Here is a 23,878-nt window from a genome sequence, read left to right as displayed (position 1 = left end):
TCGTTTTAAGGCAAATTGGATGGTTCTACCCACCCAATTGGACTCCCGAACGGTATTAGGGACCATTATAAACATCTCGATGATTTTTATTTTCAGCTGAAAAAATGTCAAAAATTTCTAAAATTGAAAGCTATTATCCACGCTTTTAAAGGATTTTTTGAGGTTACGGGGCCCGGTGTCAAAAAATGTTGAGACCCTAGGGGATACATCTTAGTGTCATATAATGCCGTTTGGAACCATATATAACCATGAAATAATGTCATAAATGTCTGTGGTAGGCTTGAATTCACAAAATCAGTGCAAGTTGCGAATTAATAAATTGACCATTTTAAGGCAAATTGGATGGTTCCACCCACCAAATTGGAATCCCGGAGGGTATTAGGGACCATAATATACATATCGACAATTTTTATTTCCGGGCAAAAAAAGATAAAAAAAAATCCAAAATTGAAGGCTATTATCCACGCTTTTTGAGGAATTTTTGAGGTTACGGGGCCCAGTGGCGAAAAGTATTAAAACCTTAGGCGATACACCTTAGGATCATATAATGCCGTTTGGAACCATATATGACCATTATATAATGTCATAAATTTCCGTGGTAGGCTTGAGTTCACAAAATCGGTGCAAGTTGCGAATTAATAAATTGATCGTTTTAAGGCAAATTGGATGGTTCCACCCACTCAATTAGACTCTCGGAGAATATTAGAGACCATGGTAAACATCTCGGCATTTTTTTTTTTTTTGGCGAAAAAGGTCAAAAAATTCCAAAATTGAAGGCTATTACCCATGCTTTTTGAGGAATTTTTGAGGTTACGGGGTCCGGTGGCGAAAAGTATTGATACTCTAGGGGATACATCTTAGGGTCATATAATGTCGTTTGGAACCATATATGACCATTAAATGATTTTATAAATGTCCGTGTTAGGCTTGAGCTTACAAAATCAGTGCAAGTTGCGAATCGGTAAATTGACCGTTTTAAGGTAAATTGGATGGTTCCACCCACTTAATTGGAATCCCCGAGGTTATTAGGGACCATAGTAAACATATCTGCAATTTTTATTTTCGGGCGAAAAAAGGTAAAAAAATTTCAAAATTGAAGGCATATTATCCACGCTTTTTGAGAAATTTTTGAGGTTGTTTGGGCCGGTAACGAAAAGTGTTGAAACCCTAGGGGATACATCGTAGGACCATATTATGCCGTTTAAAACCATATATGACCATTAAATGATGTAATAAATGTCCGAGATGTTCACAAAATCTGTGCAAGTTGCGAATTGGAAATTGACCATTTAAGGCAAATTAGATGGTTCCACCCACTTAATTGGACTCCCCGAGTGTATTAGGGACCATGGTAAACATCTCGACAATTTTTATTTCCGAAAGAAAAAAGTCAAAAAAATCCCAAAATTGAAGGCTTATTATCTATGCTTTTTGAGGAATTTTTGAAGTTAAGGCGCCCGGTGGCGAAAAGTGTTGAGACCCAAGGGGATACATCTTAGGGTCATATATATAATGCCGTTTGGAACCATATGTTACCATTAAATGAATTCATAAATGTCCGTGGTAGGCTTGAATTCACAAAATCGGTGCAAGTTGCGAATTGGTAAATTGGCCGTTTTAAGTCAAATTGGATGGTTCCACCCACCTAATTGGACCCCCGGAGGGTATTAGGGACCATGTTAAACATCTCGACAATTTTTATTTCCGGGCAAAAAAAGGTAAAAAAATTCCAAAATTGAAGGCTATATTCACGCTTTTTGAGGAATTTTTGAGGTTATTGAGGCCAGTGACGAAAAGTGGTGAGACTCTAGGGGATACATCTTAGGGTCATATAATGCCGTTTGGAACCATATATGACCATTAAATGATGTCATAAATGTGCGTGGTAGTCTCGAATTCACAAAATCGGTGCAAGTTGCCAATTGGTAAATTGACTGTTTTATGGCAAATTGAATGGTTCCACCCACTTAATTGGACTCCTCGAGGGTATTAGGGACCATGGTAAACATCTCGGCAATTTTTAATTCCGAAAGAAAAAAGTCAAAAAAACTCCAAAATTGAAGGCGAAAAGTGTTGAGACCCTAGAGGATACATCTTAGTGTCATATAATGCCATTTGGAACTATATATGACCATTAAATGATTTTATAAATGTCCGTGGTAGACTTGAGTTCACAAAATAGTTGTAAGTTGCGAATTGTTAAATTAGCCGTTATAATGCAAATTGGATGGTTCCACCCACCTAATTGGACTCCCGGAGTGTATTAGGGTTCATGGTAAACATCTCGGCAATTTTTATTTCCGGGCGAAAAAAAGTCAAAAAATTCCAAAATTGAAAGCTATTATCCACGCTTTTTGAGGAATTTTTTAGGTTAAGGGGTCTGGTGGCGAAAAGTGTTAAGACCCTAGGGGATACATCTTAGGGTCATATAATGTCGTTTGGAACCATATATGACCATTATATGATGTCTTAAATGTCCGTGGTAGGCTTAAGTTCAAATAATCGGTGAGAGTTGCAAATTGGTAAATTGATCGTTTTAAGGAAAATTGGATGGTTCACCCACTCAATTGGACTCCCGAAGGTTATTATGGACCATAGTAACCATCTCGACAATTTTTATTTTCGAGCGAAAAAATGTCAAAAAATTCCAAAATTGAAGGCTATTATTCATGCTTTTTGAGTAATTTTTGAGGTTATTGGGGCCGGTGACGAAAAGTATTGAGACCCTAGGGGATACATCTTAGGGTCATATAATGCCGTTTGGAACCATATATGACCATTAAATGATGTCATAAATGTCCGTGGTAGGCTTGAGTTCACAAAATCGGTGCAAGTTGCGAATTGTTAAATTGACCGTTTTAAGGCATATTGGATGGTTCGATCCACTTAATTGGACCCCCCAAGGATATTAGAGGCCATGGTAAATATCTCGACAATTTTTATTTCCGAAAGAAAAAAGTCAAAAAAATCCCAAACTTGAAAGCTATTATCCATGCTTTTTGAGGAATTTTTGAAGTTAAGGCGCCCGGTGGTGAAAAGTGTTGAGACCCTAGGGGATACATCTTAGGGTCATATAATGACATTTGGAATCATGTGCTACCATTTAATGAAATCATAAATGTCTGTGGTAGGCTTCAATTCACAAAATCGGTGCAAGTTACAAATTGGTAAATTGGTCGTTTTAAGGCAAATTGGATGGTTCCACCCACCTAATTGGACCCCCGGAGGGTATTAGGGACCATGGTAAACATGTCGGCAATTTTTATTTCCGGGCGAAAAAAAGTCAAAAATTTAAAAATTAAAGGCTATTATCCATGCTGTATGAGAAATTTTTGAGGTTTAGGGGCCCGGTGGCGAAAAGTGTTAAGACCCTCAGAGTTACATCTTAGGGTCATATAATGCCGTTTGGAACCATATATGACCATTATATGATGTCTTAAATGTCCGTGGTAGGCTTGAATTCACAGAATCTGTGAGAGTTGCGAATTAGTAAATTGATCGTTTAACCCACTCAATTGGACTCCCGGAGGATATTAGGGACCATTCACTAGGTGAAAAAAGGCCTTTGGCAGCGGTTCAAACCCGGTCTAAGGCACCGGTTTGAACCGCTGCCTATGTGAGGGGTGCCAAAAACCAAGCTTTTGGCACCGGTTCAAAACCGGTGCCATAGGGTAAAATAGGCACCGGTTAACCGGTGCTATATGCCCACTAAGGCACCGGTTAACCGGTGCCTAAAGCTGCTCTCCCGTCAATTTTTTTTGGTGTTAGATATTTTTGGCACCGGTTGCTGCCTAACAGGTGCCTATTCACCAATTTATTATTTTTTTTTCCAATTTTCGTGCAATAATTTTTTTTTAAAAAAACCTGTTTCCAGCAATAATAATAACCTGTAATTCCAGCAATTATATTAAATATAATAATTAATAATATTAATATTATAATAACTAATAATAATAATATTATTAATTATTACAATAAGATACAAAAATAATATTAAAAACAAGAATTCAATTATATATATAGATATAAATATTCCCAAACGCAATACAGAAAAAAAAAGTTGCTTACATAAACAAATAATAGTAAGTACATATATAATGAATAATAAGTTATATAGTTCAAAAGTTAACATAAATAATTTACAATTACAATGCCATTTACATGTTGAAGGTGATAAAAGACGCCAACATGTCACGAACTTCATTAAGCTCCTTGATTGTCAACGGACCATCCTTTTGGACCTTGCAAAACTTGAAATACAAAAACATTATTTTAAAAATAATTAATTAGGCAAAACAATATGTATTTTATCAAATATTACCTATATGACTTCTATATAGCCCATTTCCTACATTACTTATCAAATGAACTATTTCTTTCTCATAACATGTCAATATTGGGTAGTTGTATGTGTGTAAGCCCTAAAATTGTATAGGAGAGCATTTTCTTAAGGTTTATGACGCTTTTTACTCAAAATGGCCCGAATATGGCCTATATGACTTTACTTTGCCCGTTTCCTACATTTCTTATTAAATGAACTTTATTTATCTCATAACATGTCAATATTATCTAGTTATAGGTGTATAAGGAAAGAAATCACATCAAAAGAGCATATTAACACAAAATGGCCCTAATATGGCCCATATGACTTCTATTCAGCCCATTTTCTACCTTTCTTGTGAAATAGCCTTTTTGTTTCTCATAACATGTCATTGTTGGATAACATTAGGTGTCTAAGGCTAGAAATCACATCAATATAGCATTTCAATAAGTTTAACAACGCATTTTACTCAACATGGCCCAAATAGGGCTTATATGACTTCTATGCAGCCCATTTTCTACATTACTTATCAAATGAACTATTTATTTCTCATAACATGTCAATGTTGGGTAGTTTTATGTGTGTAAGCCCTAAAATTGTATAGGAGAGCATTTTATTAAGGTTTATGACGCTTTTTACTCAAAATGGCCCGAATATGGCCTATATGACTTTACTTTGCCCATTTCCTACATTTCTTATTAAATGAACTTATTTATCTCATAACATGTCAATATTATCTAGTTATAGGTGTATAAGGAAAGAAATCACATCAAAAGAGCATATTAACACAAAATGACCCTAATATGGCCCATATGACTTGTATTCAGCCCATTTTCTACCTTTCTTGTGAAATAACCTTTTTGTTTCTCATAACATGCCATTGTTGGGTAATATTAGGTGTCTAAGGTGTGAAATCACATCAATATAGCAATTCAATAAGTTTTAGAACTTACCTCATCAAGCTGTTGAGTGTCCGTACAATGAGTCACAATGTCAAGCATGAATCTCATCACATACAAAGCACAATCAAGTCCATTCTCTTGTTGTGCGCACTAGCATATGACAAACAAATCACATCAGTGAAACATGCAAAGGAAATGAGCAAATATTTACTAACATATATTTTCAAGATAATCACAATATCATGTAAATTACCAACGATGTCTTCCATGTTGGACCCTTTGGAGCACGACAATGTAGCTTCTTCATAAAACTGTAGTAAAAAAAAGTACTTTCAAATTTGATTAGTCGTATGATTACTAAATTAGTTATTATTAGCAATAATAATCACTAGGTTGCTATATATACTTACTTTTGCAATATAGACTTCACGAGCCACTTCTCCGATGATCGAGCTGAATCAAGGTGATAAATTGTGTTAGTGGAATTACAAATCACCATGAGGCTCCAATGCTCCCTACATAAGTTCAAAATAGACAAGGTAATTAATATTTAGGAGTCAACATATAATGAGGCCAAATTGATTGAATTTGACATGGTTAGACTTACTCTCTATAACATGGGGCGAATATGAACCTGTCTCCAGCACACGCTGATTCCCTTATACTCTGTTCAACATAGTACACCACGTCATGGAGGTTGCCTATGATTCTAGTAGTGGATAACTGCTCGGGGCATAACCATCCAACTCTACAAGGAGAATCAGTGTCAGTTAAGTGCTCCTATAGTGCTCTGCATGCATGAACATTGAATAATCTATCAGATGTAAGATAATCACCATCAATTTGAATAACTTGAAAAAAGTATAGATTATGTGGGCATTGAAGTACCTCATGAATGTTTGAATGAGGGAAATGTTAAGCTTTGCACCACGTAGAAATTCCTTCACATCTTCTTTGTTGATCCATGCATATGCATCCTCATCATAGTGGAACATTGCCTTAGGAAGTGCAAATTCCATGGGATCTACCAAATGACAAGCACGGTTGTGAGGAAAGGTCATGTCAGCAGAGAGCGATTGAAGAACAATGTCTTCAACAAGTGGAGTAGGTGGCATGGGTGAACCTTTCGAAGAGTGCAACTTCGACGCTTGTTCACTCTTGGACCGTTGTTCACTTAGCTTCTTCTTAGGTTGATCAATTCTTTTAGGCTTCTCTACCCTCTTTCTCTTTGAAGTTTTGCTTCCATTCGAAATCTGAAATAGTTTGAGAAATAATAATTTTCAACTCACAATCACTTATACATATGTAATTATGATATGGTTTGAGAATGTATAAGATTATTAGTTGAGAAATGAAGAAAATAGGCAAGTGAGTAGCCATTTCGGCTCAAATGACCTTGATTTTGATGAATTGGACCCAAAACCTTAGAACTTAGCGATTTTAATGTAATTTCAAATGACAAACACTTATAAATATGTGATTATGAGTTGTTTTGATATGCAAGGAGTTTATAAGTTGAGAAATGAAGAAAATAGGCAAGTAAATAGCCATTTCGGCTCGAATTGGCTTTATTTTGATGAAATGCGCCAAAAAAAATTAGAAATTTGCTTCTTTTATGCAATTTAAACTCACAATAACTTATACATATGTTATTATGATATGGTTTGAGAATGTATAAGTTTATTAGTTGAGAAATGAAGAAAATAGGCAAGTGAGTAGCCATTTTGGCTCAAAATGGCTTTATTTTGATGAATTGGACCCAAAAACATAGAACTTGGCGATTTTTATGTAATTTCAAATGACAAACACTTATAAATATGTGATTATGAGTTGTTATGAGATGCAAGGAGTTTATAAGTTGAGAAATGAAGAAAATAGGCAAGTAAGTAGCCATTTCGGCTCGAATTGGCTTTATTTTGATGAAATGCGCCAAAAAAATTAGAACTTTGCTTCTTTTATGCAATTTCAACTCACAATCACTTATACATATGTGATTATGATATGGTTTGAGAATGTATAAGTTTATTAGTTGAGAAATGAATAAAATAGGCAAGTGAGTAGCCATTTCGGCTCGAATGACCTTGATTTTGATGAAATGATGAAAATTGCATAATTTTTTTTTTTAAATATGCAACTTCCGCCGCACCGGGACACCCGAGGAAGCCTCCCTTGCTGCCGGAACAGCGAAGGCAGCCCGCGCCGAGGCCACTGCAGCCCCGACAGGTGGCTGCCAAGGCTGTAGCAGCCACGACAGGTGGCTGCCAGTTTGCTGCAGCCTTGGCAGCAGCCTGCCTGGGCTGCTGCTGCCTCGACAGGTGGATGCCATGGCTGTAGAAGCCCAGGAAGGCTGCTGCCGAGGCTGCAGCAGTCTGGCAGCCACCTGCCGTGGCTGCTACAGCCTTGGCAGCCACCTGTCGGGGCTGTTGTGGCCTCGGCGCGGGTTTCCTTCGCTGTTCCGGCAGCGGGGGCGGCGGAACTTGCATATTTTTAAAATTTTTTTTTTTGAGCCATTTGAAATCAACTTGGCGAACCTTGCATATTGTAAAAAAAATAATAATAAAATATTTGGCGGTTTTATTTTAAGAGTGTCTAACGGTTTAACACTGACAAAAATTGAGAACTAAATAATTTACCTCCTTATTAATCAACTTGACCCATGCACGTGGACAATCAACGAAGCTACCTACAGCTTGCCAAAGCGTTGTTATCTCAACCTCCTCTATCGGTACGGGTAGTGGGATGTCTTCGAACCCCGCAACCACTAAATCGATCCCAACCGAGTAATGATGTGGCCCCGCCGTATCACCCGTCGTCGGTTGGGCACTACCAGACGCCACCAAGCTCAACGCCGTACTATTTGCATGCCCCGGGGCTAGAAGTGCACACCGGGTGTCTTCCTACACAAGTATTTATATAAAAAGAAGATAGTTAAATAGGACTTTTACAACAGCATAGATAATATAACAAAATTCATTAAGGTGGAGGGTTACAAATCACCTGTAACTCTGGAAATTCATGCGGTGTTGGATTTTCAAGCTCCCTCGAGTCCGCATGTGTAGGAGTAGGAACCTGCAACAGTACATCAATCATTGCACCTCAAATCTCAATTAACTCAGTATTTTAAAACTTTTAATAACCCAATTGATTTTACCTTAGATGGCACATCTTCACCACGTATCTCATCTCCTCCATGTCTATCACCTTCTCCTTGTCCTTTTGGTTCAGAACATGAGTCGACCGAGGTACTCGTGAGGAACGGCAAAGTCGGTAAGTTCATCAGCTTCGCCCAAGCATTCAATTCACCAACTAATTCGTTGCGTATTTGTTCCTTAATTGATGCCACCTTGGCATCCAACTCCCCTGGTGAGTTAACACTGGCTCGAGATCTACCCGATTTTGTGTATTTGGGACCCATCACCTTATTCCATCCAAGCAATGACCCTCCCGAACCTACTACTCGTCCTGGATGGTATGACCTTCCCAAAGCCATGGTGAAAGGGTCATTCTCCACACTTGGTTCAAATTTGCCCTCCACCATCTCTTGAGTGTGCTCAAGCTATAACATAAGGAAAAATGAGGTCAGTAAAACAGTTAATGGTTTGTACAGTGATTTAGATGCAAAAGTGACTTAATTTCAACAATTCATAGGTAACTTACAAGCTTATCCGCCAGTTTTTTGGCTTCCGGACCCTTGATGACCCATTTTCCGGTTTTCTTATCAAACGAATGGAGAGAACAAAAGAAATCACCGGCACGACTCACCAATGTAGTGATCGTGGAACTAGAGGGTTCCTTCGATGCCACTAGAAGCGCTTTAGGGTATAAACCAGAACCGACCCACTCAGGTCTTTTTTCACCAAAAGTCTTAGGACCCATACGATGGACGTATTCCTTCTTTTCTGCATTCGCTTGATTTTGCTCTCGAAGTTCCTACAAAACAAAAAATGTTAGTCTCATTACTACAAAAAGTGTCAAGCTATTATTCAATTGAGATCAGATTTACACAAACTTACAATGGCTTTCTTTTGACTCTTCATTCTAACGAACTCTTCCCAATCATCTTTTGACACGGTCGGCCATATTTGCCACGGGAGACGGTCATCCTCTTTGGCATTCTTCTTCTTTGTTTGCACCTTCTTCTTCTTGTAGATCCATCGATTAGTCAACTTGGTCTTAAAGCCTCTGAATCTTTCCGCTAATAAAGATTCAAACACCCTTCTCTTCTTGGGATCATTAAGAATATAAAACAGCCTCTGCAAGCACAAATTAAAACCGATTATTAGTTTCTATTTAGTAACAACCATAAGGTTAAGGTATCTTAAATTTTCTAAATGTGCCAAAAACACACTTACCCTTGTATCATCCCAAAATGCTTGAATCAAACCCGGAGGTACTTGCCGCATTACAAGTGTAATGGGGATTTTCCGCGAACATATGCCAACTTGATTAGCATATTGTCGACGCCATTTGGGCCCGGGTTGGCCTTTGTTGTCATACTTCAAGACCATGGGACCGTCCGGTTTCTTAAAGCTTCTCGTCAGACCCCTTCTTTTTCTTTCAGCCGGTGCCTTTTCCCCCCCTCCACCACCTGTGTTGTTTTCATCTTGTCCTTGACCTTGACTTTCAGGAGTCGGGTTCTCACCAACAATCTCACGTGCTGTATTTACAATGGCCGGTGCACGATCAGCTGAAATTTCAAAATCGTCAAGCCTACGCTCGAACTCATCTTGAGCCTGATCCTCTGGCTCACCCAAGTCATCCTCCTTATTCACATCATAAGGCACATCACTATCATCGGAGTCTTCATCCTCGTACTCGTCCTCATACTCATCATCGTCAATTTCCTCTACCAAAGGAGGATCATGATCGTCCTCCATGAGATATAAGCACCTGTCAAAGCAATCATAAAACAATATTAGTGTATAGTCAAGTATATGCATGATAGTTATTATGGTTATGTAGAAGCTATTTAAGCCATTTTCACTTACTTATTATGGTCCTATAACCTTGTATATGCATGATAATGAGTACAAAATGCCAATTTCAATCTACATATGGAAAATAGGTTGTTAGAATGAATAAATGTTAGTTTATACACAAAACAAAGGAGTTGGGTTAAGTAGAAGCTATTTATGCCAGTTTCACCTACTTATGGTCCTATAACCTTGTATATGCATGATAATGAGTACACTTAGGCAATTTCAAACTAAAAACATGTTAAATATACCGAATGTAGGTTGTTAGAATGAATAAATGTTAGTTCATACACAAAACAAAAGAATTGGGTTAAGTAGAAGCTATTTAAGCCAATTTCACCTACTTATGGTCCTATAACCTTGTATATGCATGATAATGAGTACATTTAGGCAATTTCAAACTACAAATATATCATTTTCGCCTACTTATGCTCCTATATACATGATAACTAAACTATATTTGCAATGAAACCATTACTAACTTTTAATCAAACTACCTCATTCTGAAATTCCTTCGTTGTGGTCTGATCGCATATAACCTGCTTCGTTGTCTATGTCATTTAGTACAACAGGTATAGGAACAGTGAAAGGTGTTGAATCATCAAACGCATCATATTCTTCCTCATCCTCAACATCTCCAATGCCTAGGATTCTTCTTTTGCCAGCTAGCACTATAGACCATTTTGAATCCATTGGGTCAGTTACGTAGAACACTTGCTTAGCTTGAGATGCAAGGATAAATTGTTCCGCACTATCATTCAAGTGGCCAAGATCTACAAGAGTAAAGTCCTCATGTTTGACGTTACGCCTGATATTATCAACCCACTTACACTTGAAAAGAGCAACCGTGAAGTCACAATAATCAAGCTCCCATATTTCTTGAATTCGACCATAGTATGACAACTCTGCATCGACAGGTGATTTATCCTTAGAACTTGAAAACTCCCTTGATGATGCCACAAGAGTTACACCACTGTTTTGGGTGGAGGAAGATTTCAAATCACGATCCTCGGTACAAAAAGTGTACCCATTGATGTCATATCCCTCAAATGAACGAACATCATCCCTAGGACCGTACGCAAGCCACCGTACTGTATCGGTCACATTAGTATCATTCAATCCACTCATTACTCGATCACAAAACCAATCAACAAATTTCTTATTCTGCAACTGCATAAGTGCCCTTTCACCTTTGGATGGAAATTCGGCACGCAAACTAGCCATGTGCTCGTCTAAATATGGGTGCACATCTGAAACATGGTGCAACACATAAAGGTGTGCTTGTAAGAACTGATCTCGGTCTGGTGACATTCGTTTCGACCCAATTGTGCCATGACCATCAAGTCTACCTTCATGTCGAGAAGTAGGAAGACCAATAGGTTGAGCAAGGGCTATGTATTCCGCCACAAAGTTACCTATCTCCTCACCCACTGTCCCTTGCATTATACTTCCTTCAGGGTGAGCTCGGTTCCGTACTTTATCTTGTAATTTACCCATGTGTCTTTCAAAAGGGTAGCACCACCTCATGAACACTGGACCGCACAACTTAATCTCACGCACCAAATGAAGAGCCAGATGAACCATTATGTCAAAAAATGAGGGTGGGAAATACATCTCAAATTTGCACAAAGTCACAACCACATCTGCTTGCAAAGCATCTAGTGTACAAGGATCAATAACTTTGCTACAAATTGTATTGAAAAACGAACAAAGGCTTGTAATCGCTTCCCTCACGTGTTTCGGTAGAATACTACGGATTGCAATCGGTAGGAATACTTGCATCATAATGTGACAATCATGGTTCATACTTGTCAGCTTCAATTCTCCATTTAAGGTTACAAATCTTTTCATGTTAGATGAGTACCCTGATGGAACCTTAATGTCGTACAAACATGCACAAAACATACGTTTCTCTACCCTTGACAATGTATAACAAGCCGGGGGTAAATAATTCTTTTCATCCTTCCCTTTACCCTTAACTTTCTTCTTTGACGCATCTTTGGCCTTTCCCTTTCCCTTGCTCTTCTCCTTCCCTTTTTTTGAAACATTTTCATCTTCTATTCTCGGCTTCTTCCCCTTTCTAACCTTTTCTTGAGGCCACAATTCTGGACGAATCCCCATCTCTTTCAAATCTAACCGTGCACCCTTTCCGTCCTTTGTTTTGCCTGGGATATTCATAAGCATCCCCAAAAGAGAATCACACACATTCTTCTCTATATGCATCACATCAAGACAATGCCTAACGTCATTTTCTCTCCAGTACGGCAGCTTCCAAAAGATTGATTCTTTTTTAAATAGAGCAGCTGAGACCACAGTTTTTTCTGATTTTCCAAACACCGTTCGTATCCCTTTCACTCGAGCACTAATCTCAGCACCAGTCAATGGTCTAGGCGCAGCATCCTCTTCCACGGTTCCATCGAAAGCCTTTTTCTGCCTACGGTACGGGTGATCACGCCTAAGGAACCTTCGAGTCCGTAGGTAGACATCTTTGTGAGAATGAGTCAGGTATACTCTTGATGTGTCATCAATACATATGGGGCATGCTTTTTCCCTTTGACCTTGTACCCACACAAGTTGCCATATGCAGGGAAGTCATTCATGGTCCACATAAGGGCTGCACGCAATGTGAACATCTCGTTCTGATGAGCATCGAAAACGGAAACCCCTTCGTCCCACATCTTTCTCAAGTCGTCAATAAGCAACGCAAGGTAAACATCTATGTTGTTTCCAGGTTTCTTAGGACCAGTTATTAGCAATGAAAGCATTACATACTTACGTTTCATGCACAGCCAAAGAGGCAAATTATAAATCACTAAAAGTACTGGCCATGTGCTGTGTTGGGTACTAAGAGTGCCAAATGGATTCATCCCGTCCGTGCACAACCCAAGCCTTAAATTTCTGACTTCATTACCAAATTCCTCAAACTTCAAATCAATGTTCTTCCACTGTGGAGAGTCAGCTGGATGCTTCAGCATTCTGTTTTTCTTTCTTCCCTCTGCATGCCACCTCAAGTTTTTAGCGTCTTTTGGTATTGAGAACAGACGCTTAAACCTTGGAATAATGGGAAGATACCACAACACCTTAGCAGGAGGTCCCTCCGTGCCAGGATTGCAACTTATGCGCTTGTACTATGACCGCTTGCATCGTGGACACTCCTGCAGTTTTTCATACTCATTTCGATACAAAATAAAATCATTAGGACATGCATGTATCTTCTTATACTCCAAACCAAAGGGACACATGAGCTTCTTTGCGTAATAATAAGACTTAGGAATTTCATTCCCATCAGGCAACATATCACTTAATGCGGTCAACAAAGAAGTAAAACTGATGTCCGTCCACCCACGCTTCGACGTAATGTTGAAAAGTGTTATTATGGCCGATAGTTTGGAGTATTTTTTGCACCCGGGATACAAAGACTTTTTGGAAGCCTCCGATAATAATTCAAACACTTCACCTTCATCAACACCATGCAACATCTCATCCACTTGTTCATCCTCAACCTCATCCGCCTGATCTTCATCGGCTCCATCCTCACCATTATCAACAATATACTCATCATTCTCGTATTCCTCGTCCACGTGAATCTCATTGCTTCTAACACGCACATCATTCCGATCAAGATCCCCACTGTACTCTCCACTTTCTCCGTGCCAAATCCACACATGGTATAATTGCCTAAACCCATGACATAATACATGATCTCTAATGATTTCAACACTATCGACCACATTCACATTATTACAATCAACACAAGGACAATAAAGGCCTTTGCCTCCCAGTTTGCGTTGATAAGCTAAAGCCCTCTCGCAAAACTCTTGAACCCCATTCCAAAATTACAATGCATCGCGTCTACCATACATCCAACCACGATCCTTCTCCATTTAGTAAATTGTCTCTAAACATATATAGCACCATATAATTATAATGTGTAAGTGCTACATATTTTATGTAAATCAAATTCAAGTACAAAACGTGAATATACCATTCATATAGTGAAAAAATGCATGTTTCCAAAGGGTCCTTATCACTCCAACCTAACCCATCCTTGAATGTCTACTATCACTAGTGAATGTATGTCAACTTTCCAATTTTAAGGAAAATCCGGCAGCATTTCCCCCTAGTTCTCCAAGTACACGATGTAGATAATTAATTACCCACATATGTACCCAGAGAACATAGTGAGGAAATGGTAAGCCAAGATGTTCCTTAAAATCGAAAAGAAAACATAAATTCACCACCTAAGTGAGAGTACACATTCAAGAACAGTCCTAACCGGGGACTATTCAAGACTTTCTCCTAATGAGAAAGCCTTGAACGGGTATCTAGGCATATGATGATGCAAGTATTCTATATATTGTTGTATTTATTTGCAATTAAACAATACACAAGTTGCAATTTCATGAATCAACTTTTATTAAATGAATAAATAGAAAGAAATATAGCTGAGTAATGTATATAAGTCATACCAATATAGCAACTATCCACTTGAGCTCAATATGTAGTCCTCAAGATAATTAAACTCGTGCTTCAATTCACATATGAATCTATATATCAAAAAAACAAAAATTAGCAACGTCACTAATTCTCTAATATATTCACAAATCTCTAATGTATTCACAACTCTCTAATTTATTCACAATTAATTAAGTGGCAATATCACTATTTCTCTAATTTATGCACAATTCTCTAATTTAATCACAATTCTCTAAATTATTCACAAATCTATAATGTAATCACAATTCTCTAATTTATTCACAATTTTCTAATTTATTCACAACTAATTAGTAGAAAGGTCACTAATATACACATTAAAACATACAAAAACTCAACTAAGGAACAAGGTAATGCAAAATTACTAATATATTCACAATTACCCATTAAAACAACCTAAAATTACACATTAAAACATACAAAAACTCAACTAATTAAGTAACATTTTTACTAATCTCTATTATATTCATAATTACTCATTAAATCAACCTCAAAATAACCCATTAAAACATACAAATTTTTCAACTAATGAACAAGGTAATGCAAAATTACTCTAATCTATAATATGTATTCAAAATTACTCTAAACATACAAAATTACTCTAATGTATAATATGTATTCAAAATTTCTAAATAAACAACCAATGCAAAAATTAAAAAAATTAGGTAAAATTATATACATTCCTTGACTTTAATTTTCTTAACAATAATTGTTCAAAATGCTATTGAAAATAATAGAATTACATATTTCAAAATAATTGTTCAATTTTTAACAAAAAAATAAAAACTTACCCTAAATTAGTTGGAGGTGGAAGAAGCTAAGGGGATGAGAGAATGAGGAAGACCCTCGCTGGTGGAGGTCGACAGGCGGTTGTGCGCACTAGTGGAGGCAGCCCGGAGGTGGAGGCGGTGCGCGCTGGTGGAGGTGGAGGCGGTGCGCGCTGCTGTTGTACTTTGTTTCGAACAGAGAAGGGTGGTGGAGGCCGACCGTGAAAGAAAGAGAAGGGCAGGGCAGGGGAGAATTAACGGCGGTGGTTTTCGACTCCTCTATGCCCGGTGAAGGTGGCGGCTGTGGTGGAGGGAAAAGGGGGAGGCACGCACTTCAATTACTGTGAAAGAGAACGAAAGAAGGGATGCACGAATGAAGGGAACGAAGGAAAGAGAAAGAGAGGAAGAAAAGAGAAAGACGCGCTTTTTTTTTTTTAATTTGGCACCGGTTTGAATGGCATCGGTTCAAACCGGTGCCTTTTTAATTTTTGGCACCGGTTCAAGCTGAACCGGTGCCTTTTCTCTTTTGGAAAAATCCCGCCCATTTCTAGACCGGTTTTGGGCACCGGTTTAGCCTGAACCGGTGCCATATGGGGGGTGCCTAATGCTTTTTTTCTACTAGTGATTGTAAACATCTCGGCAATTTTTATTTTCGGGATAAATAAGGTCAAAAAATTGCAAAATTGAAGGCTATTATCCACGATTTTTGAGGAATTTTTGAGGTTGAGGGGCCCGGTGGCGAAAAGTGTTAAGACCCTAGGGGATACATCTTAGGGTCATATAATTCCGTTTGGAACCATATATGACCATTATATGATGTCTTAAATGTCCGTGGTAGGCTTACGTTCACAAAATGGGTGAGAGTTGCGAATTGGTAAATTGATCGTTTTAAGGAAAATTGGATGGTTCCATCCACTCAATTGGACTCCCGGAGGATATTAGGGACTATAGTAAACATCTCGGCAATTTTTTTTTTCCGGGCGAAAAAAGGTCAAAATTTTCCAAAATTGAAATTTTTATCCACACTTTTTGAGGAATTTTTGAGGTTATTGGGGCCGGTGATGAAAAGTGTTGATACCCTAGGGGACACATCTTAGGGTCATATACTGCTGTTTGGAACCATATATGACCATTAAATGATGTCATAAATGTCTGTGGTAGGCTTGAGTTCACAAAATCGGTGCAAGTTGCGAAACGGTAAGTTGACCGCTTTAAGGCAAATTGGATTGTTCCACCCACTTAATTGGAATCCCCGAGGGTATTAGGGAGCATGGTAAACATCTCGGCAATTTTTATTTCCGAAAGGAAAAAGTCAAAGAAATTCAAAAATTAAAGGCTATTATCCAGATTTTTTTAGGAATTTTTGAAGTTGAGGCGCCCGGTGGCGAAAAGTATTGAGACCCTAGGGGATACATCTTAGGGTCATATAATACCGTTTGGAACCACATATTACCATTAAATGAAGTCATAAACGTCCGTGGTATGCTTGAGTTCACAAAATCGGTGCAAGTTGCGAATTGGTAAATTGGCCGTTTTAAGGGAAATTGGATGGTTCCACCCACCCAATTGGACCCCGGAGGGTATTAGGGATCATGGTAAACATCTCGGCAATTTTTATTTTCGGGCGAAAAAAAGTCAAAAAATTCCAAAAATTGAAGGCTATTATCCATGCTTTTTGAGGATTTTTTGAGGTTAAAGGGGCCCGGTGGAGAAAAGTGTTAAGACCTCGGAGTTACATCTTAGGGTCATATAATGCCGTTTGGAACCACATATGACCATTATATGATGTCTTAAATGTCCGTGGTAGGCTTGAATTCACAGAATCTGTGAGAGTTGCGAATCGGTAAATTTATCGTTTTAAGGCAAATTGGATGGTTCCACCCACTCAGTTGGACTCCCGGAGGATATTAGGGACCATAGTAGAGATCTCGGCAATTTTTATTTCCTGGCGAAAAAAAGGTAAAAAAATTCCAAAATTGAAGATTATCCACGCTTTTTGAGAAATTTTTGAGGTAATTGGGGCTGGTGACGAAAAGTGTTGAGACCCTAGGGGACACATCTTAGGGTCATATAATGCCATTTGGAACCATATATGCCCATTAAATGATGTCATAAATGCCCGTGGTAGACTTGAGTTCACAAAATCGATGCAAGTTGCGAATTGGTAAATTGTTCGTTTTAAGGCAAATTGGATAGTTCCACCCACTTAATTGGACTCCCCGAGGGTATTATGGACCATGGTAAACATCTTGGCAATTTTTATTTCCGAAAGGAAAAAGTCAAAAAAATTCCAAAATTGAAGGCTATTATCTAGGCTTTTTTAGGAATTTTTGAAGTTGAGGCGCTTGGTGGCGAAAAGTGTTAAGACCCTAGGGGATACATCTTAGGGTCATATAATGCCGTTTGGAACCATATATTACCATTAAATGAAGTCATAAATGTCCTTGGTAGGCTTGAGTTTACAAAATCGGTGCAAGTTGCGAATTGGTAAATTGACCGTTTTAAGAAAAAATTGGATGGTTCCACCCACCTAATTGGACTCCGGAGGGTATTAGGGACCATGGTAAACATCTCGGCAATTTTTATTTCCGGGCGAAAAAAGTCAAAAAATTACAAAATTGAAGGCTATTACCCACGTTTTTTGAGGAATTTTTGAGGTTAAAGGGACCCGGTGGCGAAAAGTGTTAAGACCCTCGGGGATACATCTTAGGGTCATATAATGTCGTTTGGAACCATATATGACCATTATATGATGTCTTAAATGTCCGTGGTAGGCTTGAATTCACAGAATCTGTGAGAGTTGCGAATTGGTAAATTGATCGTTTTAAGGCAAATTGGATGGTTCCACCCACTCAATTAGACTCCCGGAGGATATTAGGGACCATAGTAAAGATCTCGGAAATTTTTATTTCACGGCGAAAAAAGGTAAAAAAATTCCGAAATTGAAGGCTATTATCCACGATTTTTGAGGAATTTTTTAAAAAATAAAATAAAAAAGAAAAGTATACACAAAGACCTAGACTCAAGCAATCAAAAACAATCAAGCATTGACACCGTTCCCCGGTAACGGCGCCATTTTGAGCGTGGGGAAATTAAGTCGTTGACTAACCTCCTCACTGCCAAACAAAATTTATTATAATCCTAAACTAACCCCTAAACAACTCTAGTGGTAAGTTCGGAGTCGAACCACAAGGAACGGTAATGTTGGATTGTTCTCGATCTAATGCTTAAGCTACGCCGAAGTCGGTTTATGGATAGTGGACACTACAACTACACTAACACACATATAAAGATCAAGATATTACAAAGTCTACTAGGGGCAATGATCCACTTTGAACAATTAACAAGTTAATGGGAATCGATTTGATAATCAATCATGCAAAGAAAGAATTAAAATGGGAATTAATTACCATAAAGTGCAATCTCTCAAATTCCTAGCCTAGATCCCTCATTGACTAGGTGCATAGATGAAATTTACCCAAAATGCAATCAAATATATAAATTCTAATTCACAATCTCTTGTCAAACTAGAACTAACATGCAATTAAGTTTGCTATCTTGGGAGATCAATCCAATCTTAAACAAACAACATGTCATCATCAATTCAATCAATTTAATCACACAATTATCATCAAATTTATCTCAAATAACTCAATTAACCATAACAAAGCTTCACTCAACACCTAGTAGAAGGAAATCTAATCAAACATGATTAACAAAGCAATTAATAAAGCATAAAGAGAGAAGAGAGTAAGAAATGCTCATTGATATAAAATGGAGATCTTCAAATCATCAAATTCCTTTTTTGATTATCCAAAATCCATGAAAACCATTGTTTCTCTCACTTTCTCTCTCCAAAATTTGAGAGTTTCTCTCTCTAAAAACCTAAAACTAACCTAAAACTACTGAAAATATGAACTCCCTCTCTAAAATGAGCAAAAAAAATCTATTTATAGCCCTTACTAAATTGCCTAGGAAGCTCCGCAAAAAGTCGAGTAGCGCGCAGAGGAGCGGGCGCTCCAATTTCGTGCACGGGCGCTCCTAGCTGCAGCAAAATATGGCAGAATCGTTCCAGAAAGTTTGGAGCGGGCGCTCCTCATAGGATGCGCGCCCGCTCCTATCGGACTGGGCTAACCACTCAGCTTCAAATGAGCATATCTCCCACGTTTTACAACGAAATTGGGCATATGACCTGTCTTTGGAAAGCTCTCAAGATAAGATTTCATCTCCAATTGGAATTGCCCCAAAATGTTTTGTAGATCAAAAGATATAGGCGTTTGAAGTTTGATCATTGCAAATCAAGTGCACATTTCTTCATTACTTGTTCTTTTATGTTTTATATTTCTTCAATCTTGAGCAATGAACTTATCCAAGTGTTCCTAAACATAAGAATAAACCAATAAAGTTTAATCTAATGCCATAAGCAACCAAAATATGCAAGAAAATCCAAAATTTGAGCAATAACGACATTTCACACACAAACATGACAAATGTAGTAAAACTCTATTAAAACCAAGTAAAAAGATAGAAAAACTATGAAAAACTAACTACAAAACTCCTAAAAATAGCGACATAAATGACACTTATCAAATTCCCCCAAGCTGGACTTTTGCTCGCCCTCGAGCAAAACAAAAGAAACACAAGGGAATGTGATGCATTTTATACAAACAAAGAAAACTAGAAGGAAAAGAATATACACTAACTCACTTTCGTAGGAATCACGAATAAATTTAGCGTATGCATCAAGCACTTTAAACCCTTAGATTGCTCTAGAGGACGAGTAAGCTCTCGTAAGGGTGTCCTAAGAGTTTAACCCATAACTCTTGACAAAAATCAAGGCAAAGCAATAAATAAATAAAATAAAATAAATCGAAGTAAGAGAAAAGTTACAAGCGTTCTAGAGTGGACTTTTATGATGGAACAAACACTAATGAATGTCAATATTTCTAAAATAATAAAGGTATGCACGTTCTAAGATGTCCAAGGTTGATTGAAACATAACATTTGCTAAGCATAGAGAACTAAAGGAAACACATTCCACCTTTTGTTCCAACCAATCAAACCACGTTCCCTCTACTAGTTTCAAATCCACTTTCAAGTTAGCTTCTCATGATTCCACGAAGGAACCGGAATATAAATAAGAAATTAAAAACATTGAGAAGGTTACCCGACATCTTGGCTATGCAAACTCGCTCTATAGGCTTGATTCCTATTTCCCGCCATCATTGAATGACTTAACCCTCTAGGATCAAAAGGACTCTCAAGGTTGTAACATATAAGCTAGGAGAGTAAAGGTGTGGAGAACTCTTGAAATTGGCGGTAAACCTATGTGAAGCACGGGTGGAACTTCTTCCACAAGATCCAAACGATTCCAAAACAAAAGTGCTAAGTATGCTTATTAAATAACTTTCCCCCAAGCTTATTTAACAAAAAATAACAAAAACATGGAAAACAACAATAACAAAACCTCTTTTTTTTGTGCTTTACATTCTTCTTTACTTTTTTTTTCGATATCTTTTTCCAAGCTTTTGCTTTTGCTCTTTCTTTTTGGTTTTTTTTTTGGTTATTTTTTTTAATGTCCTTGCCTCTTTTAACTTTGGGCGGCTTTTTCTCAAAATGCATTTGGTTTTATGCAAAAAATTATATACAACACATACTTGCTTTGCAAATGAACTTATAATTCTAAACTTGCACCATAAACAATAAAACAAGCTCCAAAACAAAATTGCTTCACAAACTAAAGGTAGGATTTAAAGTGAAACCAAGGCTGGAAGGCTTGTATTAAGGTTAGAGAAAAGAATGTATATGGCTTAAATGGGCTAGTAATAGGGGAAAATGCAAACCAAATCCAAAATTGAAAATTAATCCTATAAAAAGAGAAATGTCTTTGTCATCCCCTAAAGTGGCTCAGTCGCGATCTTGGGAGCTAAAAGTCAAGTTCTAGATATGAGAATGCAATAGCCAAGGATCCAAATATGCCGCTCAACAAAGTACGATGAAGGCTAGAACAATTATACCTCACTAGGGATAGCAATAACTAACTCTTGATTTCATATCCACTATAGAGAGCAACTCCATCTTACCACAAGCAAGTGAACTAGAGCTTCATGGTCCCAAAGTTCTTAGCCAACTACCTTAGCATACCATATCCTAGAGTCAACCTAACACATTCTCAAACCGTGCACACCTCTAAAATTTAGGAAGAAAGACATTCAAGAATACAAGTCCAAAAGTATTATGTCCAAAGCAAGAACAAAAGAAAATACATTGCAAATTTGCCTTAATAGAAACAAAAATCTTTTTGTGATTTTCAAGACATAGAAAATGGAAAAGCATATAAAATGTGCATGGAATATATATGAATCAAAATCTAACAAATATGATAGAATACCCTCCCCCAAGCTTGAATGAGACAACATGCTCAAACATAAATCAAATAATCCATGGGAGGGGAAAACAAGGAGATCAATCCAACAACCCAACATATCTCCTGTTTCAAAGCCACTTTAGGTATCAACCAATGGAGAAAGAGCAAGGAAAGATATTACCGGATTTTAGGTGGGTGTATATACCCGCAAATGACCCAATTAAACTTTTCAAAGCCACTCTTCTCAAGAATTGAATCTTGTTTTCCATATGATAGCAATTGTGGTGCCAAACTTCCTTGATTCTTGATCCAAACCAATGCACCAAAGTATATCAATTTATGTACCTAGAAAAAGGCACACAAACATTTCCATGAGAGAAAATCTATTCTTTAAAGAAAAGAAAATGAAAGCAATAAAACACGGGTTACTTCCCGAGAAAGGCTTGCTTAAGGTCCTAGCTTGACCGCTCTAGTAAATAATATTGCAACGATCGCAAGAGCTTGTCAAATGCACTATTACACATCTCATAAGATAACAAGTAAGCAAATGATATAAGTAGGGCATGCACCAAGATTAGTGCACGCAAAAGAAGGTGAAGAGGGAGTTTCTAAGAAGAAGAAGAATCAAAAGAAAATTCAAGAATATAAGAAGAAGAATAGATAGGCAAACTCTCTTCACAAAAATCTTTTTGGGTGGCAAAATCACCCTTTTCCTCAATTGAAGACGAATGAGGGACATAAAAATATTCATAGGCAAGGGGGTCCCCAATAGGCTCATTAACAAAGGAAGGAAGGGATATAGGAGTGTAGGGGATATGGTTGAAATTCCTTGAAAAAGGGACATGAGAGAAGGGGATAGGAGCAATGGTCTTACAAATGGTCTCTTCTTCACCACCATTCCTCAAATCACCAATTTGAGCATGAAAATCAACCATAGAATCCTCAAAAGAAGAACACTCATGATCATGATCTCCCTCAAACATCCAACTTCCAAGAGGAACTACATAATCCCCTTCACTACAATCATGAACAACAACTCCCTCAACTTCCTTAAAGCCTAAAATCTCAAAGCCATGCATGAATGGATGCAAATTCATTTCAAAATGGTCTCTCTCCCATGAAGCATTCTTAATGAACTCACTCAAAAGGCTATGGGTTTTCATTTGACACTCAATAAACACATTAGACATAACCTTAAATGAATCCAAATACTCATGGATAAAAGGATCACAATCATGCACTTGAGACTCATCAAGATGGGAAAAAGGGTTAGGATTTTCAAAATCAACACTCTCTTCATTCTCAACTCCTTCACCATCACTCATATGCTCACCAATGGGATCCTCACACTCTCTTGGTTGCTCAAAATCATCATCATCATCCTCAACACACACATTAAATTGGGATTTTTCACAACCAAGCATCAAGGGTGACAATTGGCTTTCTAACTCTTCTTTTCTTCTCCTTCCCTCCTCAAGACGCTCCTCATTCTTTTTCATTATCTCTAATTGACCTCTCATAGAATTAAGAATAATTTCCTTACTAGGCCCAAGCTCATTATCAAGGTCAATGCACCTAATTTGAGATTCAAAAGTAGCAATAAGGGATTCAAAAGGTGTTGAAGGTTGAGGCTCAACAAGAGAAGAAGAAGTACAACCAAGATTGGAAAAATCAACATTAAGATCATGAGCATATACATCACATTGGGGAGTGGGGGCACAATCAAACACATGAGATTCATCATTAAGGGAACGAAGCACATCACAAAAGCCATGGTAAATAATGAAGAATATTGAAACACACCATTAGCATCAACTTGAGCATGTACCTCATCATCATGAACAAAAGAGGAAATAGAGTTGAAATCATGTGTTTTAGGTTCACTTAAGGGATCATGTAACAAATCATGGGAATTCTAATATTAGAAGTATCAACACATTGCATATCAATAATAGAATCATGATTACCCTTATTATAGACATCCCAAGCAAACCAAACATAAAAATCCCAAGCATCATCAATTGATAATGCTCTAAATTCACCATTATGCA

General features: G+C 37.7%; 1 protein-coding gene across 1 annotated transcript; it reads right to left on the bottom strand.

Annotated features, from left to right (window-relative positions):
* Nucleotides 1-8,814: 8,814 nt before the first annotated feature.
* Nucleotides 8,815-9,882, bottom strand: LOC110681725. Its single transcript, XM_021857854.1, has 2 exons — nt 9,237-9,882; nt 8,815-9,153 (listed from the first exon to the last, which is right to left on the bottom strand). Exons 1-2 carry the CDS (start codon nt 9,258-9,260, stop codon nt 8,866-8,868), a joined length of 312 nt encoding a protein of 103 aa, XP_021713546.1. The 5' UTR covers nt 9,261-9,882; the 3' UTR covers nt 8,815-8,865.
* Nucleotides 9,883-23,878: the final 13,996 nt, after the last annotated feature.

This window comes from Chenopodium quinoa, unplaced genomic scaffold (assembly GCF_001683475.1).
Source record: "Chenopodium quinoa cultivar QQ74 unplaced genomic scaffold, ASM168347v1, whole genome shotgun sequence".
Taxonomy (NCBI): Eukaryota; Viridiplantae; Streptophyta; class Magnoliopsida; order Caryophyllales; family Amaranthaceae; genus Chenopodium; species Chenopodium quinoa.
The sequence above is the reverse complement of the archived record's forward strand: the minus strand, read 5'-3'. Positions and strand labels throughout refer to the sequence as shown.